The sequence below is a fragment of the Tachypleus tridentatus genome, chromosome 8 (assembly GCF_004210375.1).
Source record: "Tachypleus tridentatus isolate NWPU-2018 chromosome 8, ASM421037v1, whole genome shotgun sequence".
NCBI lineage: Eukaryota > Metazoa > Arthropoda > Merostomata > Xiphosura > Limulidae > Tachypleus > Tachypleus tridentatus.
Genome location: NC_134832.1, coordinates 110,525,597 through 110,551,892, shown reverse-complemented (window position 1 = coordinate 110,551,892; position 26,296 = coordinate 110,525,597). Strand labels below are relative to the sequence as shown.

Here is a 26,296-nt window from a genome sequence, read left to right as displayed (position 1 = left end):
TGATGCTTAGGGGGTTCATTTAACTATTATAAGTAATGTTTTTTTGAGGGTGGTTAAAGAAGGTGTTCCTAAATCCAACATTAATTTATTGATGACCTAATATATAAATGTGTATGTCAGTACATTTGTATTTCTAATAGTTTTCCCATCCACACTATTTGTTTATATAGGTTATATAACAAAATAGAGGCTTAATTTTTATTCTGTTAACAATAAAATATGTGCCATAGTGAAAGTTAAATATTTTAACACTAATACAACATAATATCTTATCAAAATTTAAATTCTAGAAGTACTTTTATGATAATACATTGTTACTGGATATGAGACTTGTTTATATAAGAGTTGTGATTTGAAAACTCACAGGTGAATACTTTTAATTTCTTTATTTAATTTTTTAGTTTGTTTGTGTTTTTTGGCCACAGGTCCAACTCATATGGCTATCATCTTGTGTCCAGTTGAGAAAGTTATTCTTCTGCGTTGGTCACTCACGTACAGTCTTCCTCATCCTGGGGTTGTGACCTGGAACGAACGACCTGTGTACTTCATATACTACTCTGATGGAGAAGCTACAACCCCATGGGAATTTTGGGTAGACTTGGAGGTACGTCTTTTTGTTTAAATTTCTAAAAGCTCTTGAGACTATTAAAAGTGTTAATGCAATTTTTGTGACAACTAGTGCCATAGAAACATGTTTACACATTTGTTTCAAAGTTATTTTTTGACAATTTATTAATATGATGGATAAATTTATGGACAAAAACACATGTTATTTCTAGTATGATCCTCCACTTTACTCGCGCAACCAGTGTGGACTTTTTCTTTACGCATACAACAAGCCTTCCATTTCCACTTTTTGGAATCAAGTGATTCCAGTGTATATATCATGTGTCACCTCTTCACCAATGGGAGCATAATATCTTTTATTGATGCTTGTGACTTCTTCTGTGTGCTTCTACTGAACTATCACCTCTTCTCATTCAGCAGCGCTTGTTCTCCAACATTTTTTTTTACTTGATTTCTGTTTGAGATACAGTTCTTCATGAAGTGGTTATACTTTATAAATAACCAGTTTTCCTTAAAACTATCTTAATTTTACCTCATTATTGACACCTTTTTTTTTAATACATTTGCGTTTTTTTAATCTTAAAACATGAATTTCAAAGTCAATATAATCACTTTGGATGTCTTAACTTAGACAGATGTTTACGTCAGACCTCAGGTGCTGGCGACTGATAGGAGATTTACCAATGTTTATTTACAGGGAGATTGAATGATCCATGGGTCAACCTCTATCTTCAGACTTTTCTCCTGATTTTGTTATGCATTCTGATATTTTTCATGAGGATTCAATTTGGCCTTCTGATTCTCTTGTTTATGGAGGTATCCTTTGGATGCTTTTGGGAGTACATCTGTTCCTTCCCTAGCATCAGTTTCTTTTCTTACACAATGTTGGATTCTAGCTAATCATGTTGTACTTTCCCTGTACTGAAAATGTATTTCGAATAGGTACTTCCCACCATTTCTCCCCACACTCTTCTGGTGTTTCCCTCTTCTGTCAGTCATGTGAGTATACTATGTTTCTATTGGTAGAAAGGCGACATGTGATTATTCACATGAGGGACAAAAAGGGGTATTGTTAGATGAATGTCGCAGCATTCTGAAGGGAAAAAACCTTCAGTGTTCTCCATGAAGGTGGAAGAAACATCCATATCAGATTGCTCAGGACAATAACTACCTCTGAAATTATACCCCAAGCCAGTCTGAAATAGCACCCTCATCAGCAAAATGACAACTATGGATAATAAAAAGAATCTTTGTGGATCAGTGCCAGAAATTTTTTTTTATTTCCTGGCACCATTAATGAAGATTTAATGAGAGCCAAACATTCAAGAATTTTTAGCCATATTTCAAAATAAATGGTTATTTTTATAAGACAAGTTGTGAAGAAACAATACCATACAATCACATACTTGTCAAGTTCTCATAGAATTCCATTATATTTTTGTGTCCTTTTATCTCCTTCAAATTGTCTTGGAAGCTGCTGCTCAATGTGCAATAAATTGAAAAACTCATAAAGATATTTCTTCAGTCGTGTGTAAAACTTAGAATAAAAATTGCAATGTCTAACAAATGGCATAATCATGGTCTTTAGACTGAGCATAATAAGCAGTGGAGGTGAAAGTTTTTAAAACCTCAAAATGCCTGAAACTATTTTGTATAAAGTGCAATAATACTTCAGTAATTGTGTCCCTATATACTTGATAAAAGGTTTGTACACTTGAAATTTCTGTTAGCTTATCTTTCTTTAGATAATCCTATATTTAGTGGTTAATGCTCAACTGTATAATAAAATGGATACTTTATTTACTTTCCCACTGATACAAAAAGATGTACTTTCTTTACATCCTATAATTTTACTTGACTGAGAAAATGCTTTAATATATGTTGAAAATATAAAAGCAATACCATTTTAATTTGCACCAAAACATGTGATATATTTCAAGTTCAATTGTGCAAAGTAGCAATAGAAGTTAACTTTGTTATATATATATATACTTGTTAGTCAACCAATTTTCATTTAAAATGAAAAATATTGGCCTGTTTTTTTTCTGTCAATTAAGAATTAATCTCTGAATAACAGCATAAATTAAAAATTAAAGACAATAAATTAAACTATGATATCAAAAGTGGTAAAGCATTCATGTGCAAATTGACTATGGTTAAACAATAACTGCATGTTGAAAAAAGTAAGTAATATTGGGGAGTGTTGAAATGCTCAAAAGACCATTTCCATTTTAAATAAATGAAATCATTATTTTCTTTTAAGATAAGCATGATTGAACAAGATAAGTCATATTTTTTATTAAACTAATATTTAAGTTGTGTTCTAGATCCACTTATAGAAACAAATTGAAGTAGGTTATATATAAGTTTTCATTGTTATGTGTAGGTTTGTACAGAAACTGTGAAACATACTGTAACGTACACTAGTTGACAAACACAGTCAGTCATGCATCATTGGCCTTAATATTTTTGATGAGAGGACGTATGTACTTAGCTTGTAAAAAATGCTTTATGTTATTTATTGCACAGGCTAATTGTATAAGATTATAGGCTAAAAATTAAAAGAAATCAAAATACTAACATTAAACATAAAAATGTGTTTACAACATTACAATAAGTTGCTTAAGTCTATTTTACTCTTTAACATATATTTTACTGACCTTAATTTTGAAATGATACCAACAGAAAAGTGTTTAAGTCAATGCCAATTACAATTTACATATGTAATTAACTGTTCTTAAAATTTACTTTCACATATGTTTGTTTGTTAAATTTTGATCAAAGGTGCTTGAGGATTATCTGTGCTAATTCCTCTTAGTTTTGAAGTAATAGACCAGAGATAGAGCATTTATCCAACACTGACCATTCCCAACCTTTGGGCAACTCCTTACGAGTGAAAAGTGTGGGGTAGATGGTCACATAATGATATCCTCATGGCTGAAAGGACAAACATGTTCAGTAATGCAGTTTAATCCTGCAACGTACAAGTTGAGTGCATTGACTACCCAGTCTTCCTTGTAAGCTGAACAGATATATGTGGTGTAAGGTCTGTGCACTTTACATCTTCATTAGCTCAGTCGTCATAACATCATCCATTTGAATATTTCACCAGTATTCTATTTTATATTAATATTAAAAACAGTTTACTCACAGTTCCAAAACATTAATCATAGGTCTCACGTTGTGAATGAGATAATTCTTTTATGTTTGGAAGCTTTGTTCATCATTGGTTCTTGTTAATATCTTGGATCGTTTAGAATGGACAATAACATCACATTCTACAAGGGTATATTCAAGTACACTGCTTTAATATTACAAAAATGTATAATAATCACATGAATATTTTGGAATAGGTAAATTATAAGTGGCTACTGTAGTTTCTGCTTTGTATTAACTTTCTACAAAAGAGGTCACAGTCACCATCAAACTTTAATGCTACCTGTAGCTGATGAAAAGGTTTACTGAGATAAAAACAATTTGCTAGTTTTGGTCTTCTGTGTCTTTATGTATTATCATGTGGTGATTAGTATCTCATGCTGAACTTCATTAATTTTAAAGATATCTAATCAGCTAGGGTAAGATGAAACTATTAAGCTGTTGATTACTGACTTTGAATGAGCAGTTAATGAATAATGTTGAAAAGTAAGAACGTATGAAGTACATGCGATGATGCTTCTGAAGAACTTTTATAAATCTTTAGGTACCCTCAGATTTCACTTCAGACCAGCCTATAGTGGATCTCACCTTTAATACCCATTATCTTCACGGGTCAGATATGATTGGTGAAGATCTGCAAGAGCTATTAGAAAAGATGCCACCATGGACCCATGTTACTGCTTGGACTTCAACACTCCAGAGTTATATTTTCTGAACCTTATCTTGAACTTTATTACCTAGATCACTGCTTCGGGGTTCAAAACCTTATGCTAGTACAATAGAGTTGCATAAGATGACCCTTGTTTTATCATTTAGGTTTATGTATTTAATTAATTTCCAGTTCTTAACCTTTATCCGCTAACTTATTTGATTTAAACAGTAATCACGAAGTTGGTATGCATGTAATCTAAAACTGAACAAATTTATTATAAACACAGACAATTAAAAAATAATTTTATTTTGTATCTCTGTATCATTGTTTTTGTATTTCTCATAACTCATTTCCATTACCAAAATGTTGCAAATGCCTCACAACTTTCAGCTTTACCACAACTCAATATGTACTTTTGTTTTTACAGACTAGCTTGAAATTTAAATAACTTGGTCCAATCACAGTTACGTGTATGATTTAAAATGGTACTTTAGTTAAATACCACGAATGAATTAACAATAAGTTTGTGTCTGATAGGTACTGTTTCTTTAACCATCTTACTAGAAAAAAAAAAAGCTTTGAAATAGCTAGAGATGGCAAAGAAATATATTGTTATTTATGTGTGGATTATTTATTATTTTCTTTAGTCAGATATGCTTCCAGTTATAAATAATTTAATAGCAGTATTGGTTTTCTCATTTCTTGGAGATATAAAACTAAACATTAAAGTGTTTTTTAGTTTTACTCTTAATTTTTATAATTATAAGAGTAATGTTTATAAGTACAATAAGTATAAGAGTTTAACCAAAGGTGAGGAGAGACATTGTAAGTCTCAGGACTAACAAGATTATTATTGTTATACTCTATCATACTCACCAATGACATCTTTAGTTACACTGCTTTTATTAATATAAAATGCAGTCAATTGTTGAGAACAGTGTAATAGTATTTCTAAAAATATAAAATAATCATGTGAATATTTTAGAAAAGGTAAATTATTAATAGTGACCATTATAGTTTTGCTTTTGATTAAATTATGATTAACTTTTTATAGTAATTTTTATGTGATGTATAACCAAAGGTGATGAGAGAGACTTAAGTTATATTTCATGATTTACAAGGTTATAAGTATAGTGCAACTAAGTGGTATTTGTTAGTGTAGTATAGTAGTTAAATGCAGTGGTGAACAGTTAAAATGGGGAAAGTTGATTCACAGTAAATCTTTGGTAATTCCTTTTTTGGGTAAGTTAAATGATTTTTTAAGGGATGTTGAGACATATGACTGTATTCATTAGGAATGAATAACAAATGCATATATTACTTTTCTTCAGTCTACTCCTTTTTGTGTAGTATTAGCTACATCAGACTTTATTAAATTTTGAAAAACTAGAAAGTTATGTTTAACCCTTTTGTGATGGGTTGCAGTTGAAAAGCCATGTCATTTGTTGACTTCCATTCAAAATTTTATTGTACTATTATTTTATGAATTTGTCAATAAGTTTGGAATCAAATTGTAGGTTGTAATTCAAACTTTACTATTATATGAGTTAATTTCTTAATTTAAAAGTAAATATTAAAATAATACATCTAAATATAGATTTTAGTGAGTCAGTTGGTATATTGAATGCAGCACTGTTTAAAATTAGGTGTTTGTGATGTCAAAATACTGACTCTCTAGTTTTGTACAAATTAGGAACAATCAAGCTGGAACCTTATAACTTTTTATTTTTCTGAGATATGGCTAATATACTGAATTAAATACAGTGGCCCCATTCACCTTTTTTCCATTTTTGGAAATGGTCCCTTATATACACTTACTTCAATATATGACACCTGAATAACCAATCAGTAGTTTAGAATGTCCCCAGTGTGGTTTTCTCAGCCATTTTAATATGTGAAAAGGCTATTACACTCTTTTGGCCCTATATTTCAAAGAGGTAGGTTGTGTCTGTAGTCTGCTTAAAATTTCATATTTTTTTTAATCTAAATATATCTTAGTTACTACCTTAATAAATTATAGTGGAATTCTGTGGTGTCAGTGTAGTTATTTATGATTATTTGGTTATTTTAAAACTCATAGCAACCTATGCCCAGCAGCAACTGAGTTACACAGGTCATAGTAAGAAGAAATAATTGTTTGTATCTCAGAATGGCTGGTATTGGTATTAACACTTTTAGTGATAAGGAGAGAATAACGTTTTGACCTTCCCAGGTAATCTTTATGTTTTATTTTAAGTGAGTTTCTTGTCATAAAAAATAGTTTGCTTTACTTCTTGATTTATTGTTCTATATTTTAAGAAAAATAAATTGAATAATTTATTTCTAAATAGTAATAATCTATACACACAAATATAAGGACATGGAAGATTAAAGGTTAGTTCTGTATTACTGGATACGTAACATGAGTTGCATGTGCACCACATCAATGAAAGTTATTTAATGTTTGGCAGGCATGACTGAAAGGTAAATATAATAAAGATAATAAATATATATGTATGTTTGTGCTATAGTATGTAGTTATTTTAGCATGAAAAACAGCATAATTCATATTAATTTCCTACTTTTTCTATGATAGTTATAGTAGAGAAAATAATATAGAGTATAAAGTCATGTTGAAGATAGACATTTGAAATGCAAGTAGGAGGTTTCAGAGATTAGAGAAATAATATGAGATTTTTGTGATGAAGAATAGTTATTTTAATCATAAAATTAGGGTAGAGCATAGAAATAGTCGTTGCTCTCAGACTAGTGACAAAACAGACTATTTTCATAAAACAAATCTTTATTAAAAATATTTTGTTTAGAAAATCTGATTTTTTGTATAATACTTGTAATCTTTACCAAAATTCTACCAAATTTCGTGAAGGTGATCACGTGCTGTGTCAAAGGTTATAGTGCAAATACTTAACGTGTGCAAGTGTGTACGTGAACTTGTGTATATTATAACGAGCCTATAGCAAAAGGGTTAATTGAACAATTTGAAATGAGCTGTTTTTTTTATGTATGCTTATCTTTCAATCATTCTACAGGTTCGCCCGTAAGTCTCTACCCATCTATATATCTTATGTATCCAGTGTATCTGTGCGGTGTCACCAGTATTCTTGCACTCCTGTACCCACTTACTTGTCACAATACGCTCTTCAAGTGTAAATGGGCTTACATCGGCCATATTTCTCTGAAAAAAAAGAAACAAGTTTATAATACATGCGTAATTGAACATAACATAATAACATATGGATGGGTAGAGACTTACGGACCACCCTGTAGAGTTTTCACACATGGTTAAACAAAAATATGTGGTCTTAACAGCTGGTTCATTTCTTTACATCCTTTCTTCAGGACTTAAAATGGGAGTTGTGTATCTAAGTTGTAGGTATTTTTACTGTTGTAATTTATTATTTTGAATTATTTCCTCATCTTTTATGTTATTTTCCATCTTTACTGCCCTTCTTCATTTATCCCTTGTACTGAAAATTATTATCACACCTGTGTCTTTCTTTTTTTCAATACCAACTTAAAGACACTGTTGCCAGGGTAGGGCCACTATAGTTACTCATAATGTCACTCAAGGTTACATAACTTTCATACTTTCTGCTCATTTCCACTGCCCAATTTTATGAAAAAGGTCTTATTTTCAAGTATTTCCAAAGTATTGTTTTGTAAGCTGTAATTTAAGTACATTTTTTATCTGACACATTTTCCAAGTCTCTTAAATTTTAATTATGATATAAATTTTAGTTAAAGATAATACATTCTCAAAAAACATATTCTTATATCTTTTTTTCTTGTTTATAGTAAAAAGAAAACAAATTATTGTTTTGTGGTTAACACCTTTATAGTTTAGATTCACATCAGTCACTTGACTAGTTTAGAAAATTTAATGAGTAGCCAAAATGAAAAGAATAATTAAGTGAAGTTCTTGTTAGAAATAGTTGTTGTAATAATTACAGTTTTTAAATAGCTGAACTTCATCATTTTGGGTTAAAATTATTTTTAGAATTGAACAAAAACTTGTATGTTTTAAAAATATCAAGAACTAATTGTACTGTGTAATTTTATTTCCATGTGGGATGATTTATGATCTGGTATGTAAATGAGATAAATTATGTGTATTACATTTAGTGAATTACTGAACTTTTCAGTTCTGTTATTGCATACCATATCTAGCCATGCTATTTTCTGTTAGCCGTAAACAGGGATAGATATAAAAACACTGGGAGAAAAATTATTATCTGGAGTTTGGAAGTGTTTCTAATTACTATTATTTCCTTGTTGTTGTTTTCCTGTGTTCACTTGTAATATTTCTTTATTTTTTTTACAGGTTGTGGTGGTGTTTACTTTCCTGTGTTTTTATTTTTTTTTAATCTGCAGTGAAACTTTCAAACACTACCTCAGATAATAATAGTGATAAGTGAAGATTGTGGGTAAATATATTGACTGGCTGATCTAATTTACTTGTAGTTTGCAATTACATATTAAAAATAAAACAAAATATTTAACCTCATTAAGCTCTCTAATGCCATAAATGTAGATTTCTAGTAAAAATGAATGTGACTGTGTGAAAAAAGAAAATGTAAATGACTGGAACAAAAGTTGAACTTAGTTGTTGTTTCAGAACAAAAGTAAAATCAACCATTGTATATTATAAAGTTACAGGTCTTATCTATTTTCATTTACAATTCCATTTTAATATAACTTACCTTATTTCAAAAATTGTTAAAAGTTCATGCAATATGACCAGTAGAATGTACTGAAATCTAATTTCCTAAAAACAAAGTTTTTTACACTGTTGATTGTGATTGTCTCTCATAAAAACTAAAAAGTATATAATTATAGTAAAATTTTCATGCAATACTTTTTCATTAACATCTCTTAAAACATGGCAACAAGTTCTGTGTCACATGAATATTTTTAAATTGCTTCTTTTATTCTGAGTTAAATAATATCTCAATCATTAGATAACATACTATTTGTTTTCTGCCAAAACATTGACTTACTTTTGCACTGGGCCTGATCTGGCCGGGTTGTTAAGGCACTCGACTCGTAATCCAAGGGTCGAAGGTTCGAATCCCCATCACACCAAACATGCTTGCCCTTTCAGCTGTGGGGATGGCTAGAGCAGATGGCCCTCGTGTAGCTTTGTGCAAAATTCAAAACAAAACTTTTGTGCTGTTCCAGCCATTAATGTTTTTATTTCATTCCTAAGGCTTAATCTTGTCAGCTTTGTACTTCATTATTTTTAAAGTAGTAACTCAGCAATTTGTACAAAAACAACAAAGTATCATAATGGTGCTTTTAGTTCCTATCATTTACATGCAGATGTTGCTATTAGTGACAGTATATTTATTGTTATGTAAGCTTTCTTATTTAACCTTTTTTATTTCTTTTAGACCATTGTATTTTTATCTCTATACCTTAACAACTGTTATGACTTGGATGGTGTTGCTTCATATGGATATTAGTCATATGAATTGAAACTTGTTGAAAGCTCATGTACTTGTAATTATATCTATCATTACTAGCTGCACTCAATCTATATACTGCATTTCTCTAAATCTTTATCAACTATTAAACACATCTCCTTTATCTTAAAATTGTTCCCATTCAATAATTGAACTTATGTTGCACTCTGTTTAAAAGCTAAAACTAAACCCTGTTTTTAGCAATATCTTTTTTTGTTTTCAAACATGCCTTTCTTTAGTGTTGATTAACACCCATTTTTTAAGAAAACAGTTGGCTGGTTTTGATTTAATAAGTATTGTGAACTGTTGAGATATATTTAGATGTATTAAATGGAAATAAACACAGAAGGGTGTTTAACTTGATGTCACTTAAACATGGTTTACAGGTGATAAGCTGCAGGTATATGGGATAAGAAAAATCCAGAAGTATATGTAACTGATTAATTTTTTCCGTATTGAAAAAGTGTCCTTAAATAATGATATAATTTCTTATTTGGTTTGTAACATGACTATTGAAATCTGAAATTACTGCTTGTTTTGTTGTTCACTTGCAGATAATACATCATTAAGTCCTAAGGTTACTGATTATTTTTCATTTTATACTAGCTTATAATGGCAGTTATAAACTTACAGGACCTGCCATGTCCCAAATGACCTTATGAGCTATGGTACTGGATGAGAGGCCTCACCAGCATTGGATATGGCAGATGTAGTGTTCATGATATATTATTAGATATTCTTTGCTTTCACTGATCATTTCTTACAGTTTACCTGCTAGTGCACTATAAATGTTTTTCTTGTAACTGTCAAGTAATAAGAATTCACTTAATATTCAAGTTCAGAAAATTTATATAAAATGGAAAATACACATATAATTTAAATAAATATATGCAGATCTTTTAGATTTGGCTTATTGAAATTAAAAATATACTTTATTCTATGATATAAAAATCAGATTTTATGATGAACTCCAAACATTGGACAACACTAAAATCTGTAAGCTGAAAACAGCCTTTACTTTGGGTTTTGAAAATTCAATTTCACAATAGATTTCTAGGATCCACATGAAAACAAGTATGTGCAACTATGCTGTAATGTATCAAAATGAAATTCCAAGTTAACAGTCATGCTCCATCAAAGATTGTTCAGTAAATGTCATCAGTTTGTTGACTGTTCGGTTTTGATTTCCATGACGAAGCCAACTAGTATAATAGATCTAAGTGTCGTATTCAAGCAGGCCATAAGAATTGGATGAAACCTGTTGAACCTTCCAAGATGACTGTATTATTGTTTTATTTTGGTTACCATTGAGTTACGTAGAGAGTTTGAAGCTTTGTAAGATGGGATAATTATTTAATGAAAATAAATTAATTTTAGTACCATATAATTTAACCAAGAAATAATTTGTTAGTAATACAAAATCTTCATAGCTATAGCAATGAAAGACACTGCTGTTTTAAATACTGAATTAAAATATTTGCTAAATGTAGAGTACCAGAGAAGCTGAACTCAAATTGTTTGGTATAAAAAATGTTCACAAGCAAGGTTTGACATTTTAAAATTTCACTACTTCGATGTGTAAATCCATTTGAAATAACAGTTGTCTGTAACTTGTAACATTGTTTTATGTGTAAAATTTCTTGAAGTATCTAGTTTACTGCATACTTTAAAATGTTATAATAGATTGATTAATAAACATATAAACTCATAGATAGAGAAAACTATGTAGTACTTTCTAATAATAAGCTTGAACTAGTCATTTATCGGTACGAGCTTATTAAAAGCCCACAAGTTTCCACTCCATACCTACGAATATTTATCTTTATGCTATTTGAGGTAAAACTGCCGATAAAGTCTTCCTAAGCCTTTTTCCTTAATTACATATTTCTTTTTAAAAAAGATTGACTGCATTATTTCTAAGATAAAGTCAATTTTTAAAGCAATCTTTTTTTATTTACGGCTGCCTGCTAATTTTCTGTTTTTACAGAATCTACAAATTTCATATCTAAAAACTATTTGTTGGTTAATTTTCTATCAATCTCCTCATTAAAATTACTAGGGAAGCCAACCGTGTTTCACTTCAGAAGACAGACTTAACATTTCTTCATTTCTCTTCTGACATCTTAACGGTTGAAATGTTTTAGTTTATAAAAGAACTATACATTATTTTTCCATTGAATGAATCATCTAATTATAAATCAAATTCTACGTTGTTGCAAGATTGCATTAGTCTATTACTACACAATTCACATAAACGGTAACTTATTAATATAACTGACGTGCAATGGCCAAGCGCGTAAGGCGTGCGACTCGTAATCCGAGGGTCGCGGTTTCGCGCCCGCGTCGCGCTAAACATGCTCGCCCTCCCAGCCGTGGGGGCGTTATAATGTGACGGTCAATCCCACTATTCGTTGGTAAAAGAGTAGCCCAAGAGTTGGCGGTGGGTGGTGATGACTAGCTGCTTTCCCTCTAGTCTTACACTGCTAAATTAGGGACGGCTAGCACAGATAGCCCTCGAGTAGCTTTGTGCGAAATTCCAAAACAAACTGTTCATTTACCTATCGGTAAATGAAGATTTTTCTCTAATGTTTTTAGTATTTTACTTCTATAATTAATATTATTATCATTCCAAATAGCATTTTCTGTTTTTAAAAAGTGGCAATCCTCTTTGTTTTTTATTACCGATGTTAGTGTGTGCAGTAAGATACGTTAATGATGAGTGACGCAATAATTTATCCAATCTGTGTGTGAGTTTAATATAAAAGTATTAATATAATATCAAATCTTCAACAAAACCTTCTTTACGTCCTATTGGCACAATCAGCAATCGTTATTTTAAAATTATATGAATTTGATTCTGTTTTTTTTTTCTGTTATTCATATTGTTCTTTTTAACGAATTGAATAATGATATTTTTATTCAAACTGAACGTTTTTGGAGAAAAACCAGTTGTGTATATTGAGCGAATTAGCTGTTGAAATGTGTTTGGCGTGATATTAGTTTGTGTCGTTGAATATAACATTATCGTAATTTAAAATTGATTAAATGTGTTTGACGATGTTAATTTCTTGTTTGTATTTTAATATTATTTTGTATTTTCTCCAACGAAAACAATATAACAATAAAAAATGTTGATGCACTGAGAATAAAAAATCAGTTCTTAAAAAATAACTGTATTGATACTTCGTTATGTTTATAATATACAAAGAATAATTAAATATTTTTTAATCATTTTAATTAGTGAATTTGTTTGTCGTCACACCAGACATTACTAATTTGTTAGGCTGATACACTACAAATTTTTGGTTCGATGCCGTAAAATTACATATCATACTTTGGAGCCGTAGGTGAGTTATAAGAGTAACAGTCAAGTCTGACGTTTCTATTAGTGTAGCCTAAGAGATGGCAGTGATTACTGTTAGCTAGCTATCTTCCCTCTATTCCATCAGTTAAAGATGATGGATATCTAGCAATTTAGCGTTTTCTTAGTTTTGCACAAATTTATTAAACAAGTTATCTTTGATCATGTTATATTCGTTTGGCTTCAGCTATTTTGGGTGTACGAATAATAAATGAACTTAAAAATGTGATCAATCATAGAAGAAAAGTTAAAATGTTGATCTTAATGTGAACTACACACGATTGAAAATTTCTTTTTAATTTCATTTTTATATCAAATTTTCAAGTTTGCATTAAACTTCACGGATTTAGCACTTCGAACAACTAATAAATGTAATTGTATGTTTGTAATCTAATCACAGACACCTTAAATGTAAAAAAAGCTGCGACCAAAAAAAGGATTAAGCCTGTAACTTAAAGGAACAAAATGAGAATCGCCGCTCAGACTGATAGTTACATTTGTTGCATCGATAAGAACTTTAAGGCAAATATTCATTTATAACTTAGTTAAGTTGCATTTTATGTTTTACCCGCCATTATGCTTCAGAATGAACAAAAACGCGCCCTGTATAACTAACCAATGAATATTTATTGTAAAATCGATATCAGTGCCATTACTGCAGCTAATAAGTTGCTAAATTATCAGTCATGTTAGGGCGCTCAACTCGAATGCCAGTCCCACCAAGCATGCTCACCATTTTAGCTTTGGAGACGTTATAATGTACGGTCCATCAAATTATTTGTTGGGAGTGAGTGGTGTGAACTAGCTGTTTTTCCTCTGGTCTTTTACTGCTAAATTAGAAACTGCTAGCTCAGATAATCCTCGTGTTACAACAACAAAATCAAAATAGTCCTGTTAATAACACAGCTCCTGCAGCAGGTTGTTTTGGCTACTCGAAATACCATCCTGTGTTTAAATTATCAGTATTATTTTGCTAAGTAAGAATACAGAAACTAGATTACACAGAGTGAGAAACTTCTAGATATTTATATTATAAAGCTTTTTGTGTTAACACGTAATATAATACTTATGATCCACTCCACCCTCCAAAAACAGACTTGCACATTTTCTTTTTATCAGAATTTCCCACAGCCTTGTGTTTGTTTGTTGTTGTTGTTGTTTTTTTTTTCACAAGTATGCTTTATGGTGATATCTGGAATCAATACATAGCACGTGAAGTGCTTAAACACAAATGTTTTTTGGAAACGTAAACTAAGGACATGAGAATTGAATGATTGTATGCTAGAATAATTTCTTCGGAGGGTGGAACTTCTCTTTCGTAGTATTATTGACGTTGTATCAAAAATATGTTCAGCAAAGCAGGAAAATTAGGCACACTAATAACCGGAGGTTTTCAGATCTAGGTGAGGCCGTCTTGACGTTGTGCTACAGCTATGTCACAAAGTGAATAGACACAGGTGTATACAAAAAATAAATTTTGATTATCATTTTCTCAGTCAAGAACACAGTCTACTGAACAATGAATTATAGAGCAAGTGATATTATGTGAGTTGATGTATGGATAACAAAAGCTGAAGAAGACAAAATCTTGCTAGTGGGTTTAGGTTCTCAATGTAAGTTAAACTTAGAAAGCACTGAATAAGGACGTACTCAAAGTTATGTTAAATATCGAATAAAATATTGTGTGTCAATTTTAAATTTTATTTGAATGTCACTAATAATGAACACTTGATATCTTATATTCATAGCTGGCCCTGTGGTAGAGCTCTGTAGTTTGAAGCTGGTAAACTGTATTAAATCCTTATAATGCAACAAAATATTTCCCGCAACTTGGAATCGTGGGTGGATTATAAGAGCTTTTTTTTTTTAAATTTCGCACAAAGCTTCTCGAGGGCTATCTGCGCTAGCCGCCCCTAATTTAGCAGTGTAAGACAAGAGGAAAGGCAGCTAGTCATCACCATCCACCGCTGACTCTTAGGCTACTCTTTTACTAACGAATAGCATGATTGACCGAACTTCATAACGCCCCCACGGTTGAAAGGGCGAGCATGCTTGGTGTGACGGAGATTCGAACCCACAACCCTCAGATTACGAGTCGAATGTCAATCACGTGGCCATGCCGGGCCGTTATAAGAGCTATGATTGAATGCCACCATTCTATCTAGACGTAAGTAACTCTCGAGTATTCTTTCACAAAATTTAATATACGTACACGAAAATACATGGTAATATTTCATTTAAATCTTATCAAATGTTAGAATTCCATAATTTTTAGCAAACCCTACAATAATAACTAAAAAATATGATCATATGTTTGTCCAACATAGAAACAACAGTTAAGATGATCGGGTGATTACATTAAGCCTTGTTACGTATTATAATTTATCTCGGACGAGGCTCCGATTTATTATGTTACGTACTTTACATATTACGATTTTAAATAATTGGAAATTTTAATTTTAAGAAGTTAATTAAAAGTCGATATATATTAAATTTATGATACTTACCAACAAGATCGAGGCACACAATTTTCTTTCTTAACACAAATATATTTTAATATACAAATAGTAATAATTTATAATAACAGTTTTTACAAGTAATGGTTTATATACAACTTTTTAAAAATCTTAGAAACAACACCGAGTCTTCTATCTGGTCGGGAACTGAATCTTTTATCGACGTTCACGGAGAATGAATTAATTTTATGTTGACATACAGATACTCCGAGGGTTGCGGATTCGAATTCCTATCACAACAAACTTCCCCGCCCTTTCAGCCATGGGGGCGTTATAATGTCACGGTCAATCCCACTATGTGTTAGTAAAAGAGTAGCCCAAGAGTTGGCGGTGGGTGGTGACGACGAGCTGCTTTCCCTCTAGCCTTACACTGCAAATTTAGGGACGGCTAGCGCAGATAACCCTCGTGTAGCTTTGCGCGAAATTCAAATTAAACCAAACCATATACAAATATACTTCACTTGACGGGAAATCAGCTAGCTTCTTCACACGTGAGTTTTTTTTTCCCCCGCTGAATTTATGCGTTATCTTTGAAGAAATATTAACGTCTGAAGTTGAATAATTCGTAGTGATAGAAATCAACAAACGTTCCTGGAGAATTCTGGTCAATATCTGTAGTTTTTCGATTAATAAGCGTGTACCACAATTGTATATTACGAAGTGTATATTATACCGACTGTAATGACGAAACAATATTCTATTGTCTCTTGGCGCGTCGATTTATATATAATATTTAAGCGAAGTCCGAAAAAGTTCGCTTGGTAGCAATCTTCGAAGTTACGCTAGTGCTTTCATAAAACAATTTTTGTTGATTCTTACTCTCGAAAATCTTCTAGAAATTTAGAAAACGGGCGGGATTTGCGCAGTACACATGACAGTATGTAACAAAATCAATACATATAACCCTATAAGCATAAAAGTACTTAGCACATGAATGTTTTGTGTTTTTCTTATAGCAAAGCCACAAGGGACTATCTGCTGAGCCCACCTGAGGGGAATCGAATCCCTGATTTTAACGTTGTAAATCCGTAGACTTACCGCTGTATCAGTGGGGGACAGCATGTGAATGTGCTTAAACATAAATGTTATATTTTTTTCCTTTACACAATCAATAATCACACGACTGAGGTGGTCTTCGAAAGATGAGAAAGGTTTCAAAAGAGTAATAGGAATTTTGTTGTAGGTTTTCGACCAGTTGACAGGTATGACAATGGGAAACATTTTGCCTAGTTTTGGCCAAAAGAAATGTCTTATACTCTTGTTACTTGTTTCTCCAACTCCTAAATGACCTCCACGGGCATTTCATAAGCTACTTTCAATGTATTAGAACGATATGCTTTTGGAACGACGATTTGATAAACTTCAGCCCAGTACTCTGAAGCTGGTACATTTGATTGCTTCAATTTTTTCATAAGCTCATCATTTCTGAAAAAAAAAGTAACCATTTGAAACTTTCTGCAGTTCATTCTTTGGAAGTGTAAATTAATTAGTGAAGAGATCTGCAGATCTTTTTCTTGCTGATCGATTAGTTTGCTTCTAGCAAACCTTAATTTCCACAGCTGAGTCAAATCCCTCACATTTATTATTGTCAATCACCAATGAATTGCAGTGGGACAGTTATTCACAAGATCCTTATTGGATCTACGAAATGTTTGAGACAAGTCTATGATATTATCCTCTGAACAACTGGCTATCATTAGTTTTTGGCTTAATTTCTTCACCTGAATTCGAGTCGCAGCACACGAGGGAAACATGTCTTCATTTTCATCAACAACAACACCATCCTTAGATGAAACACTGATTGGCTCGCTGATCATCTTGGGTTCGGCAACAATTTTTCTTTAAGTCAAATCGTTTCCTAATAATAACCATACATCCTTAATTTGCAGAGTGTGTTTTACTCCAACCACAAATGGTCCGAAAACTAGGTCTGATGCAAAATAAATCTTATGATGAGGAACATTAATCAGGCCACCCTCAATATCCTGAGCAATAACAGACTCACTAGTGGCTGAATTTGAATTTGAAGGCAATATACCTCCTAGCAACAATGACTGAAACACCCCAGTATCATGTTTAATACGTATGGGTGTGGGATTAGCAGTGTTATTTGTCAAAAACACAAAAACCAACAGACACAAAAAGTCTAAATTCCTCACTAACTACATTGGCCTTTTTATCAATGACCAAATTTATAACGTTGGGTGGTCTGACGAAACTGCAGCCTTAAATAAATACAAACGCATAAGGTGTTGCCTCCTTGTCTTTTTTTTTTTCTTCAAACTTCAACAATCGAATATAACATGACCAGGTTTTCTACAGATATAACAGACAGGCTTTGATGGTTTTGAAAAAAATTATTCCGAGTGTCTGAACATTTCAAGTAGAGAAAATGGATTATTTAGAAAAATCCTCAACTTTGGTGGATTGAACTGGTACAGGTTTTTACTGAGATGTCGGGAATTTATAAATATGAAAAGTAGTTTATGCTTGCTGCAGTGTTTAAACTTTGTTTTCATTCAAGTAAGTTTTATAGTCGTCACTTGTACAGTGTTTAAATTTCTCAGTTAGACACAATTATCTTAATTTGTCGAAATTGTTGCCAATATGCATAGAGTTACACCAATGATCAAAATAAACTTCTTACATATAAGTTAGGGCCGGCATGGCCAGATGGTTAAGGCACTCGACTTGTAATATGAGGATCGCAGGTTCGAATCCCCATCCTACCAAATATACTCGCCCTGGAGACTTTAATCCCACTATTCGTTGGCAAAAGAATAGCCCAAGAGTCGGCAGTGAATGTTGATGACTAGCTGCCTTCCATCTAGTCTTACACTGCAAAATTAATGACGGCTAGCGTAGATAGCTCTCGTGTAGCTTTGGGCGAAATTGAAAAACAAAAACGAAACAGACGAAAGCAGAAGACTTTCGAAACGTCGTCCTCTGCACTTATATCTCTACAACAGGCAGTTGCCGTCCCTTCTACAAAGTTTCATTATGAATACTCTGCCTAAACAATCTATCAAAGTGTAACTTTCTAGTTGTTCGAAAGAGATTGATTCAAGGAAACATTGACAATCAGACATCATGAAATCTTGTTGAAACTGATAGATATAAATTGAATTATGATTTGAATTTTAAATTAGAACGAATTTTTTCTCTGATTCAGATTTCGGACATGATCCTCCACTTTATTATGTTACATATTATAATTTATCTAGGACGACTCCCCGATTTATTATGTTATGTACGTTAAATAGTGCGATTCCAAATAATCGGAAATTTTACTTTTGATTTAGAAGTTTAAAAAATGTCGATATAAATACTAAATTTATGACATTTGTTAACAAGATTGACACACACACAATTTTCTTTTTTAACACAAATATATTTTAATATACAAACAATACTACGGTTATTACAAGTAATGGTTTATATGCATTTTTTCAAACTTACAAATAATACTGAGTTTTCTATTTAGTTTGGAACATTTTCTATCGATCTTCTCAGAGAGTGAATTAACTCTATGTTGATATACAGGTATACTTCTCTTTACGGCTTGAAGTACACGTGAGTTTTTTACTGAAGACAATATCTAATGTTCTCATAGAAATTCCAATGCCCGAAGTTAATTCTGTGAAGTTGAACTGTTAATCGTGTTCGAAATTTACAAACGTATCTGGTCAAATATCTGTAGTTTCCTGTTAATAAACGTGTATCACAATTATAGCTTCCGAGGCTTATAGTATACTTACTCTAGCGACCAAACAATATTGTGTTTTCTCTTGGCGCGTCGAATTTTATTCTTTAGGCGAAGTTCTAGAAAGTTCACTTGACAGCAATATTCGAAGTTACGGTAGTGCTTTCATAAAACATATATTGTTGATTCTTCGAAAATCTTCTACAAATTTAGAGACCAAGCAAAACCTGCATAATACACATTTATTATACCTATAAATACGTTAGAGCCTATAGTGAATCAAGTTGGGCCTGCTATTTGAGTAATTAATATTCAAACTTGAGCATTACTGGCATTGTGCTGACTATATTCGTTTAGCTAATGTCTGCTAACGTTTAACCAACATTGGTTCTACATCTTCTTGCTATCTGAGCCAGGTCCATTAGTTGCTATCTCCTGGAGCTCATGAAGTATTATTTGTGCCAATCTTTCATTGGAATGATTTTATACAGCATGGCTTGACGTTACTGATGCTACAGTAGCTTTCTCTTCGTATACAATGTCCGAGATCTGGATATTCAGTTGATGATCAGGCTTCAGTAACTAAATTCCACATTTCAATCTTAAGTCTCTTTAAAATGCATTTCATCTTTAATTATACCAGACACTGGTGCATTAATCGTAGAATAAATTAAACAAATTGGCCACCAAGCATCCATAATTTGATAGATACCTATGAAACTGCATACCTCTTCGTTTTGTCACTGGATAAGGACATTCTGAGCCCTAAAGTATTTGCATATCTTTCGAGATTCTATTTCTTCTTACCACTGTCACCACGCCACTCACCTGCATAAAAATAAGGGCACACTTCCTTGGTTCCATTTTCAATACTGTCATTCCTGTCCATTGAAAAAACATCTGTAGGTTTTCAACAATAAATGAAACGTGCGTACAAACATCAAGACATCATTGACATAAATCAGCATGTCTTCTGTTGAAGCTCTTTTAGAGTAAGTTTACCAGTCACTCAGAAATAGAAGATGTACGATGTGTACAAACCATCTCAGGCACTAAAAGCATTTTAAGGTCTTCTTTTATTATCCATCTCATCTTATCAATATTAAGACAGATTGAAATTGTTAAAACAAAATGCATCTTTAAACGAATCCTGGAGAGTTATTAATTTGTCTACTTGTCTTTCATTATTATGAGTTGCCGTGAAATACATTTGCTAGCTTGTATTACCTCAGGAATTTCTTCGACCCACTGTGGTTATAGCAGCTTGATAACCATTTTTACCACTCTGTGTCTGTTGCCTCTCCTGGTGGCATAACAGCTCCAACTGGAAGACATACTTCACCAGTGGTTCTTCTAATCAGCTTTGGCTGGTAACAGATGCTAACAATCGGGTACAGGGTTTGACTACCTTGATTAACCACAGACTGGATTTCCTATAGAGACCTTCTCATTTATTCTTAGAAACGCCAGTCCAAAGTTCGCTTTATTTACTCTCAGTTGGCTTTCCTTTCTGTGAGTCAAAGATAATGTTTAAGAAGTATAGAGCCTGTTTGATAGATATAAAAATCTATGACCCTCCTCATTTTATAGCCCTGTAAATACTACAGACATGCTCCTTTGGATCATCAGTAACAGGATTATTTCCAGAAAAGTACTATTCCTAGATCTTGCTTCATCTTTAGGCCATGGGTATGCTTTTAACAAAGAACTGCCTCTCTTTTATACCAATATTTGTAAAGCTTAATTTTCAACCCAAATATAAAATTTTTGCTCCAAAAGAATACAAGGAAGCACATCAAAGCACAACACAGTAAAAATTAGGAAAACTCTGTGGTTGCGTTACCAAATTTCTTTTTACTACCATATTTTATAGTACTTATGGGAACACTGATTGCTGAATTTACGAGTAAAACCACACATATCTAAACGTTCAAGCAAGAAATATTTATGGAAATTAAACTGAAAATTTGATTCGAATGAGTTGAGAAGTGAAGCTGAAAGCGAAGTAAGACAAAGAAAAATAGTTTGTATTATTTTGGTATTTTCTGGTTCGTGGATTTCTCTCAGAGTAATCAATTAAGAATGCCTAAATTTGTTAAAAACATGTAAAAACATAAGAGCAATCATTTGAAAGTTAAAGTGTACAATAACCTAAGCTTACTCTAAAACAAAGTTTACTAAAATAGCAAACGTTAAAGTTAAGGACAAAAGAGTTACCAAACCTTTTTAAATTACAAATTACCAAAGTTCCTCTTGTGCACAAAAATGCGTTAACCTCACACACAGCCAGGTTTGCAAATGACTTCACTTTGCACTCACTATCTTTATCCACTGCGACCTAAGCTCAAGGGTATCGTAGCCTCTAGTTAGTATCTAATTCGCCTACAGGAGAGACAGTTGTTTAGCACACAAAATCGTAAGTTACCTTTCCAGTAAGGAAACGTAGTTTATCGCGAATTAATAAATTTGTGTGCTGTATGCACAGGAAAAGGGGAGAATCGAGAGACTTACTTTAGCGTCTCTACGTCCAAACCGAACTGAACGAAAGTTATGGAAATTTAACAAAATTGCATAACAAATAAGAGTGGTGTACACATGAACTACATTGTAAACAACAGTAAGATGATGTTATTACATATTCTGTACAGATTCTCGAGATAATTTTGTAGGTTCTATTCTAGAATTGTTTGGTTATTTTGTATCAAACTCGCATTGAGATTACTCTTTTGTCTACAATCTAGGACAATCTAAACTGAGAGAGCACAATGTTGTATATACCGGAACAATAATGTCACTCGTCTTAAAGCACGTGTGCTACCCATGCCATTGGTTGTCCCAAGAGTAACCAGGGAGAGCTTAACCCCAAAGCATAAAACTAAAACACGATGATGTTATAAGTGAAACGATATTAAATCTCCAGCAACGTCATCAATGAGACGCGTCCAAAATACACCTAAGTATAATACCTACCCTATGTAACTAGCGCATGAAATAAGATCAGTACATCAGAATCGTATATTTCTGAAAAAAATTAAAATTTTTCGTCAACTAAAGAGTTTGACATTTTAATTTTAAAAAATAAAATAAAAGAGAATATGGCACCTATAGTAAATACACATGTATATTATTATTTTACATTAATTTTTACTGATGCTAGACTACGTATACCATAAGTAAGTGCCCCCAGTGGCACATCTGTATGTCTGCGGGTTCACACTGCTAGAAACTGGGTTTGGATACCCATGGTGGGCAGAGTAGAGATAACCCATTCTGTAGCTTAGTAGTTAATTCCAAACATACAAACAAACCAGAATTAGTAAAATATATGTTTGTAAATAAGCACATAGTTACACAATGGATTGTATTTGCTGTGCCCACCGCAGGTATTGAAACTCGGACTTAAATGTTATAAGTTCACAGACTTATCACTGTGCCACCAGATGGAGTAAGGTTTGGTTTGATTTGTTTTGAATTTCGCACAAAACTTTATGACTGCTATCTGCGCTAGCCGTCCATAATTTAGCAGAGCAGGATTAGAGGAAAGGCAGCTAGTGATCACCACTCACCGCCAACTCTTGGGCTACTCTTTTACTAACGAATAGTGGGATTGACCGTCACATTATAACGCCCCCAAGGCTGAAAGAGATGAGCATGTTTGGTGTGACGGGGGATTCAAATCCGCGACTCTCAGAATACGAGTCAAGTGCCTTAACCACCCGGCCATGCCGGGCTTGGGGCAGTAAGTGAAAACTAAATTGTATTAACCGCTAATATAAAATATCTTACTTTTTTTTTAGATTATACTAAACATGAATGCTCTATAAAAAAAACTAGAATTCAAGAGAAAAAATATGTTTCAGATGAATACAAAAAATTCAGAGCTAAGAGCAAGGGACATGAAAATATTTAAAACTCGTCTAATTTGTTCCAAATGTCAACATATTATCAGAGATGCCAACCATTACGATTTGAGCGTAATCATTACGATCTTGGTGTATACATTACGACTATACGCTCATACAGACAAATATTACGACCTGTTGCAACTCCCAAATTATTATATATTATATAGGCCTATACAATAAAGTGATAAATTGTTCCCCCAGGGATTGAAAGGGGTGAAAAGAAAATTTCTAGTGAGATACAAATAAATTTTGATAATAAATAAAAGACATAGTCCAAATGGCTACTTGTGATAATCATGTTTGTGCTTGAAATAATAAAAAATATTTGTATCTCCGAGAGGCGTCGTTCACCAGATTGTCTTGTTTCTGGCAAATCTGAAAGGACTAAAACTGTAAAAGGGCTCTGTCTACGATCATTACGGTCAGTCATTTGAAATAGTTGGCATCTCACAATAAAAACTTCCAATCATAGCACAACAAGCTATGTACTTAGAGCGAAACTAAAAGTAACCTGCCCATTAGTATAGCTACGAATATATAGTAGAATGCATTGAATCACAGGTTGGGCACCATCTTGTTAAATACATTTTTGACTGTAAAACAAATAATATCTCATTAGTTTTGGTAAAGATAGGAGATTTAGGCTAATCTTAACTACAGAATCTAAGATAAGAATACAAATCAACCTTTATATTAAAGTTATAATAACGAATGATGATAAAATAAAACAAATTTACATTTGATATAATAATTAACTCATATAACTAATAGTATTACTGACATGAAAAAGTAAATAATAAAACAGCACATAAGTACTGGTTATTGTTCTACACATTATGATAAACTAAAATCATGAAAAATGTTTGTTTACGCATAAATATTTTTGGCCCGGCATGGCCAGGTGGTTAAGGCACTCGATTTGTAATTCGCGGGTTCAAATCCCCCGTCACACCAAACATGTTCGCCCTTTTAGCCGTGGGGATGTTATAATGTTTCAGTCAATCCCACTATTCGTTGGTAAAAGAGTAGTCTAAGAGTTGACGGTGGGTGTTGATGACTAGTTGCCTTCCCTCTAGTCTTACATTGCCAAATTAGAGACGGCTAGAGCGGATAGTTCTCGTGTAGTTTTGCGCGAAATTCAGAAGCAAACAAAAATAAATATTTGTTAAATTACTGTAAAGAAAAAATGCCTTAAAGTTTTTTTTATTTTAAAGTAGTATCAAATTTTCAGTCTTTGCGATATGAGTCATTAAAATATCTACCGTAGCTAATTATGTGTTTGCTCTTCTGGATCATAACAATAAACTGCTGAAAATAATATATAGTTTTATTCTTAAATACGTTTTTAAGTGGATAAGAACCATAATATTGTGAAATAAAAATATAACCACACATCACACATATATTTCAAAGATGTGTTAATGTTTCACTCATTGCCTAGAAGTTAGTGTGTCTATCATATGAATCACAGAATTATATTCGCGTCCCTTTGCCTGAAACAATTCATTCAGCGTTTTTAGATCATAAACGCTTTATAAAAGTGACTGTCAAGTTCCAGTATACATTCAAACAAGAGTAGCCCGAGTGTTGACAGTTAAAAGCTAAAGACAGTTATGGACATAGTGCTGTTGTGTATCTTTGTACGAAAATAACAGCAACAACAAAAAAAAACAACAACACTGAATATCCATACTTTAAGTGAAATAGCACAACAACTGAACTTTTCCAACGCAATAACGATATGACACCATAAATAAGTGGTTCATTCCGTATTCTTTGTATTGTGAACATTATGAATATCACATAAAGCTGAGGTTTATTATAAGGCTTTGCAATATTGCTACTTAGTTAAATTGGTTCTACTGTGTTGCAGCAACATTTTAGTGTTGGATCTGAGCTATAACACAACAGCGTCAGCACATTTCACACTGATCTCAAAATTCCCATGAACAACACAGATCCTAACTTCAAACTTTGAGCACTCTCCAAGGATAAACTAAAACTAGTAGAGCTAGCAGCGTGTAGCAGTAAAGATATCCAAGTATTAAAATTCGAAGGGAAAGTGAACTTATATATGCACCAAAATGGATTCCCTAATGCGATTAGTTTTCAATATAGAAATTATATCTGTATAAATAATAACGGAGTTCGTATCTCTCGTAAAATTTATATGCAACACACACACACACATACAGCCTTCGTAACAATCTCGTTCAACAAAACCAGTGAACGAGTAACAATATTGTACACTCTTTATAACTACACAAAAACAGTCCCGAAGGCCATAAGAATAATGGTATAAAATGTATTGTATCCTTTTGTATGGTGTTGAAACGGACGAAGGAAGCTTGCAGACACGTAAACTAATGAATAGACTTTCTACAGTGGTAGAATATTTTAATATACTGCATGTTCTCTGGCATTGCAAATTATGACTTGAAAATACATATTGTTATCTTCACAAGTCAAGATAATAATAAAAACACCAGTAGAGAAGGCTTAGGCCAATTATTTATTTGGATTTGCAGTGACTTTTAGAGATTACTTTAATTTAAAGTATTAGAATTTTCTCGAAGGTTTTGATTTTTTTTCTCTTTCGTACAAAGTTACACGAGGGCTATCTGCGATGACCATCTCTAATTTAGCAGTGTAAGACTAGAAGAAAAGCAGCTAGTCATCACCATCCAGTGCCAACTCTTGAGCTAATCTTTTATCAACGAATGGTGGGATTGACTGTTTCATTATAACGCCCGCATGGCTGATAGAGCGAGCGTGTTTGGTGTGATGGGAATCCGTGACCCTCAGATTACGAGTCGAGCGCCCTAACCATCTACCCATGCCAGGCGTTTTTCGAGGGTAAAGTAGGGTTCCAAATTTAATTCTAATACTTAAATATTTGAATACTTCCCTTTTTGGTTGGTAGGATATAATAGTTTTTCTATTTTTTTATACTGGTTATATACTCTAAAACCTT

At 32.5% G+C, this 26,296-nt stretch overlaps 1 protein-coding gene across 2 annotated transcripts in view; it reads left to right on the top strand.

Moving 5' to 3' along the window:
* LOC143223206 (endoplasmic reticulum metallopeptidase 1-like) overlaps positions 1-4,688 on the top strand; it is a 49,842-nt gene extending 45,154 nt beyond the window's left edge. For both annotated transcript variants that reach the window (XM_076450813.1, XM_076450815.1), the window contains exons 13-14: positions 426-604; positions 4,268-4,688. In XM_076450813.1, coding sequence (XP_076306928.1) covers positions 426-604; positions 4,268-4,438 — 350 coding nt within the window. In that variant the 3' untranslated portion in view covers positions 4,439-4,688. The remainder of the gene's footprint in view (positions 1-425; positions 605-4,267) is intronic.
* Positions 4,689-26,296: the final 21,608 nt, after the last annotated feature.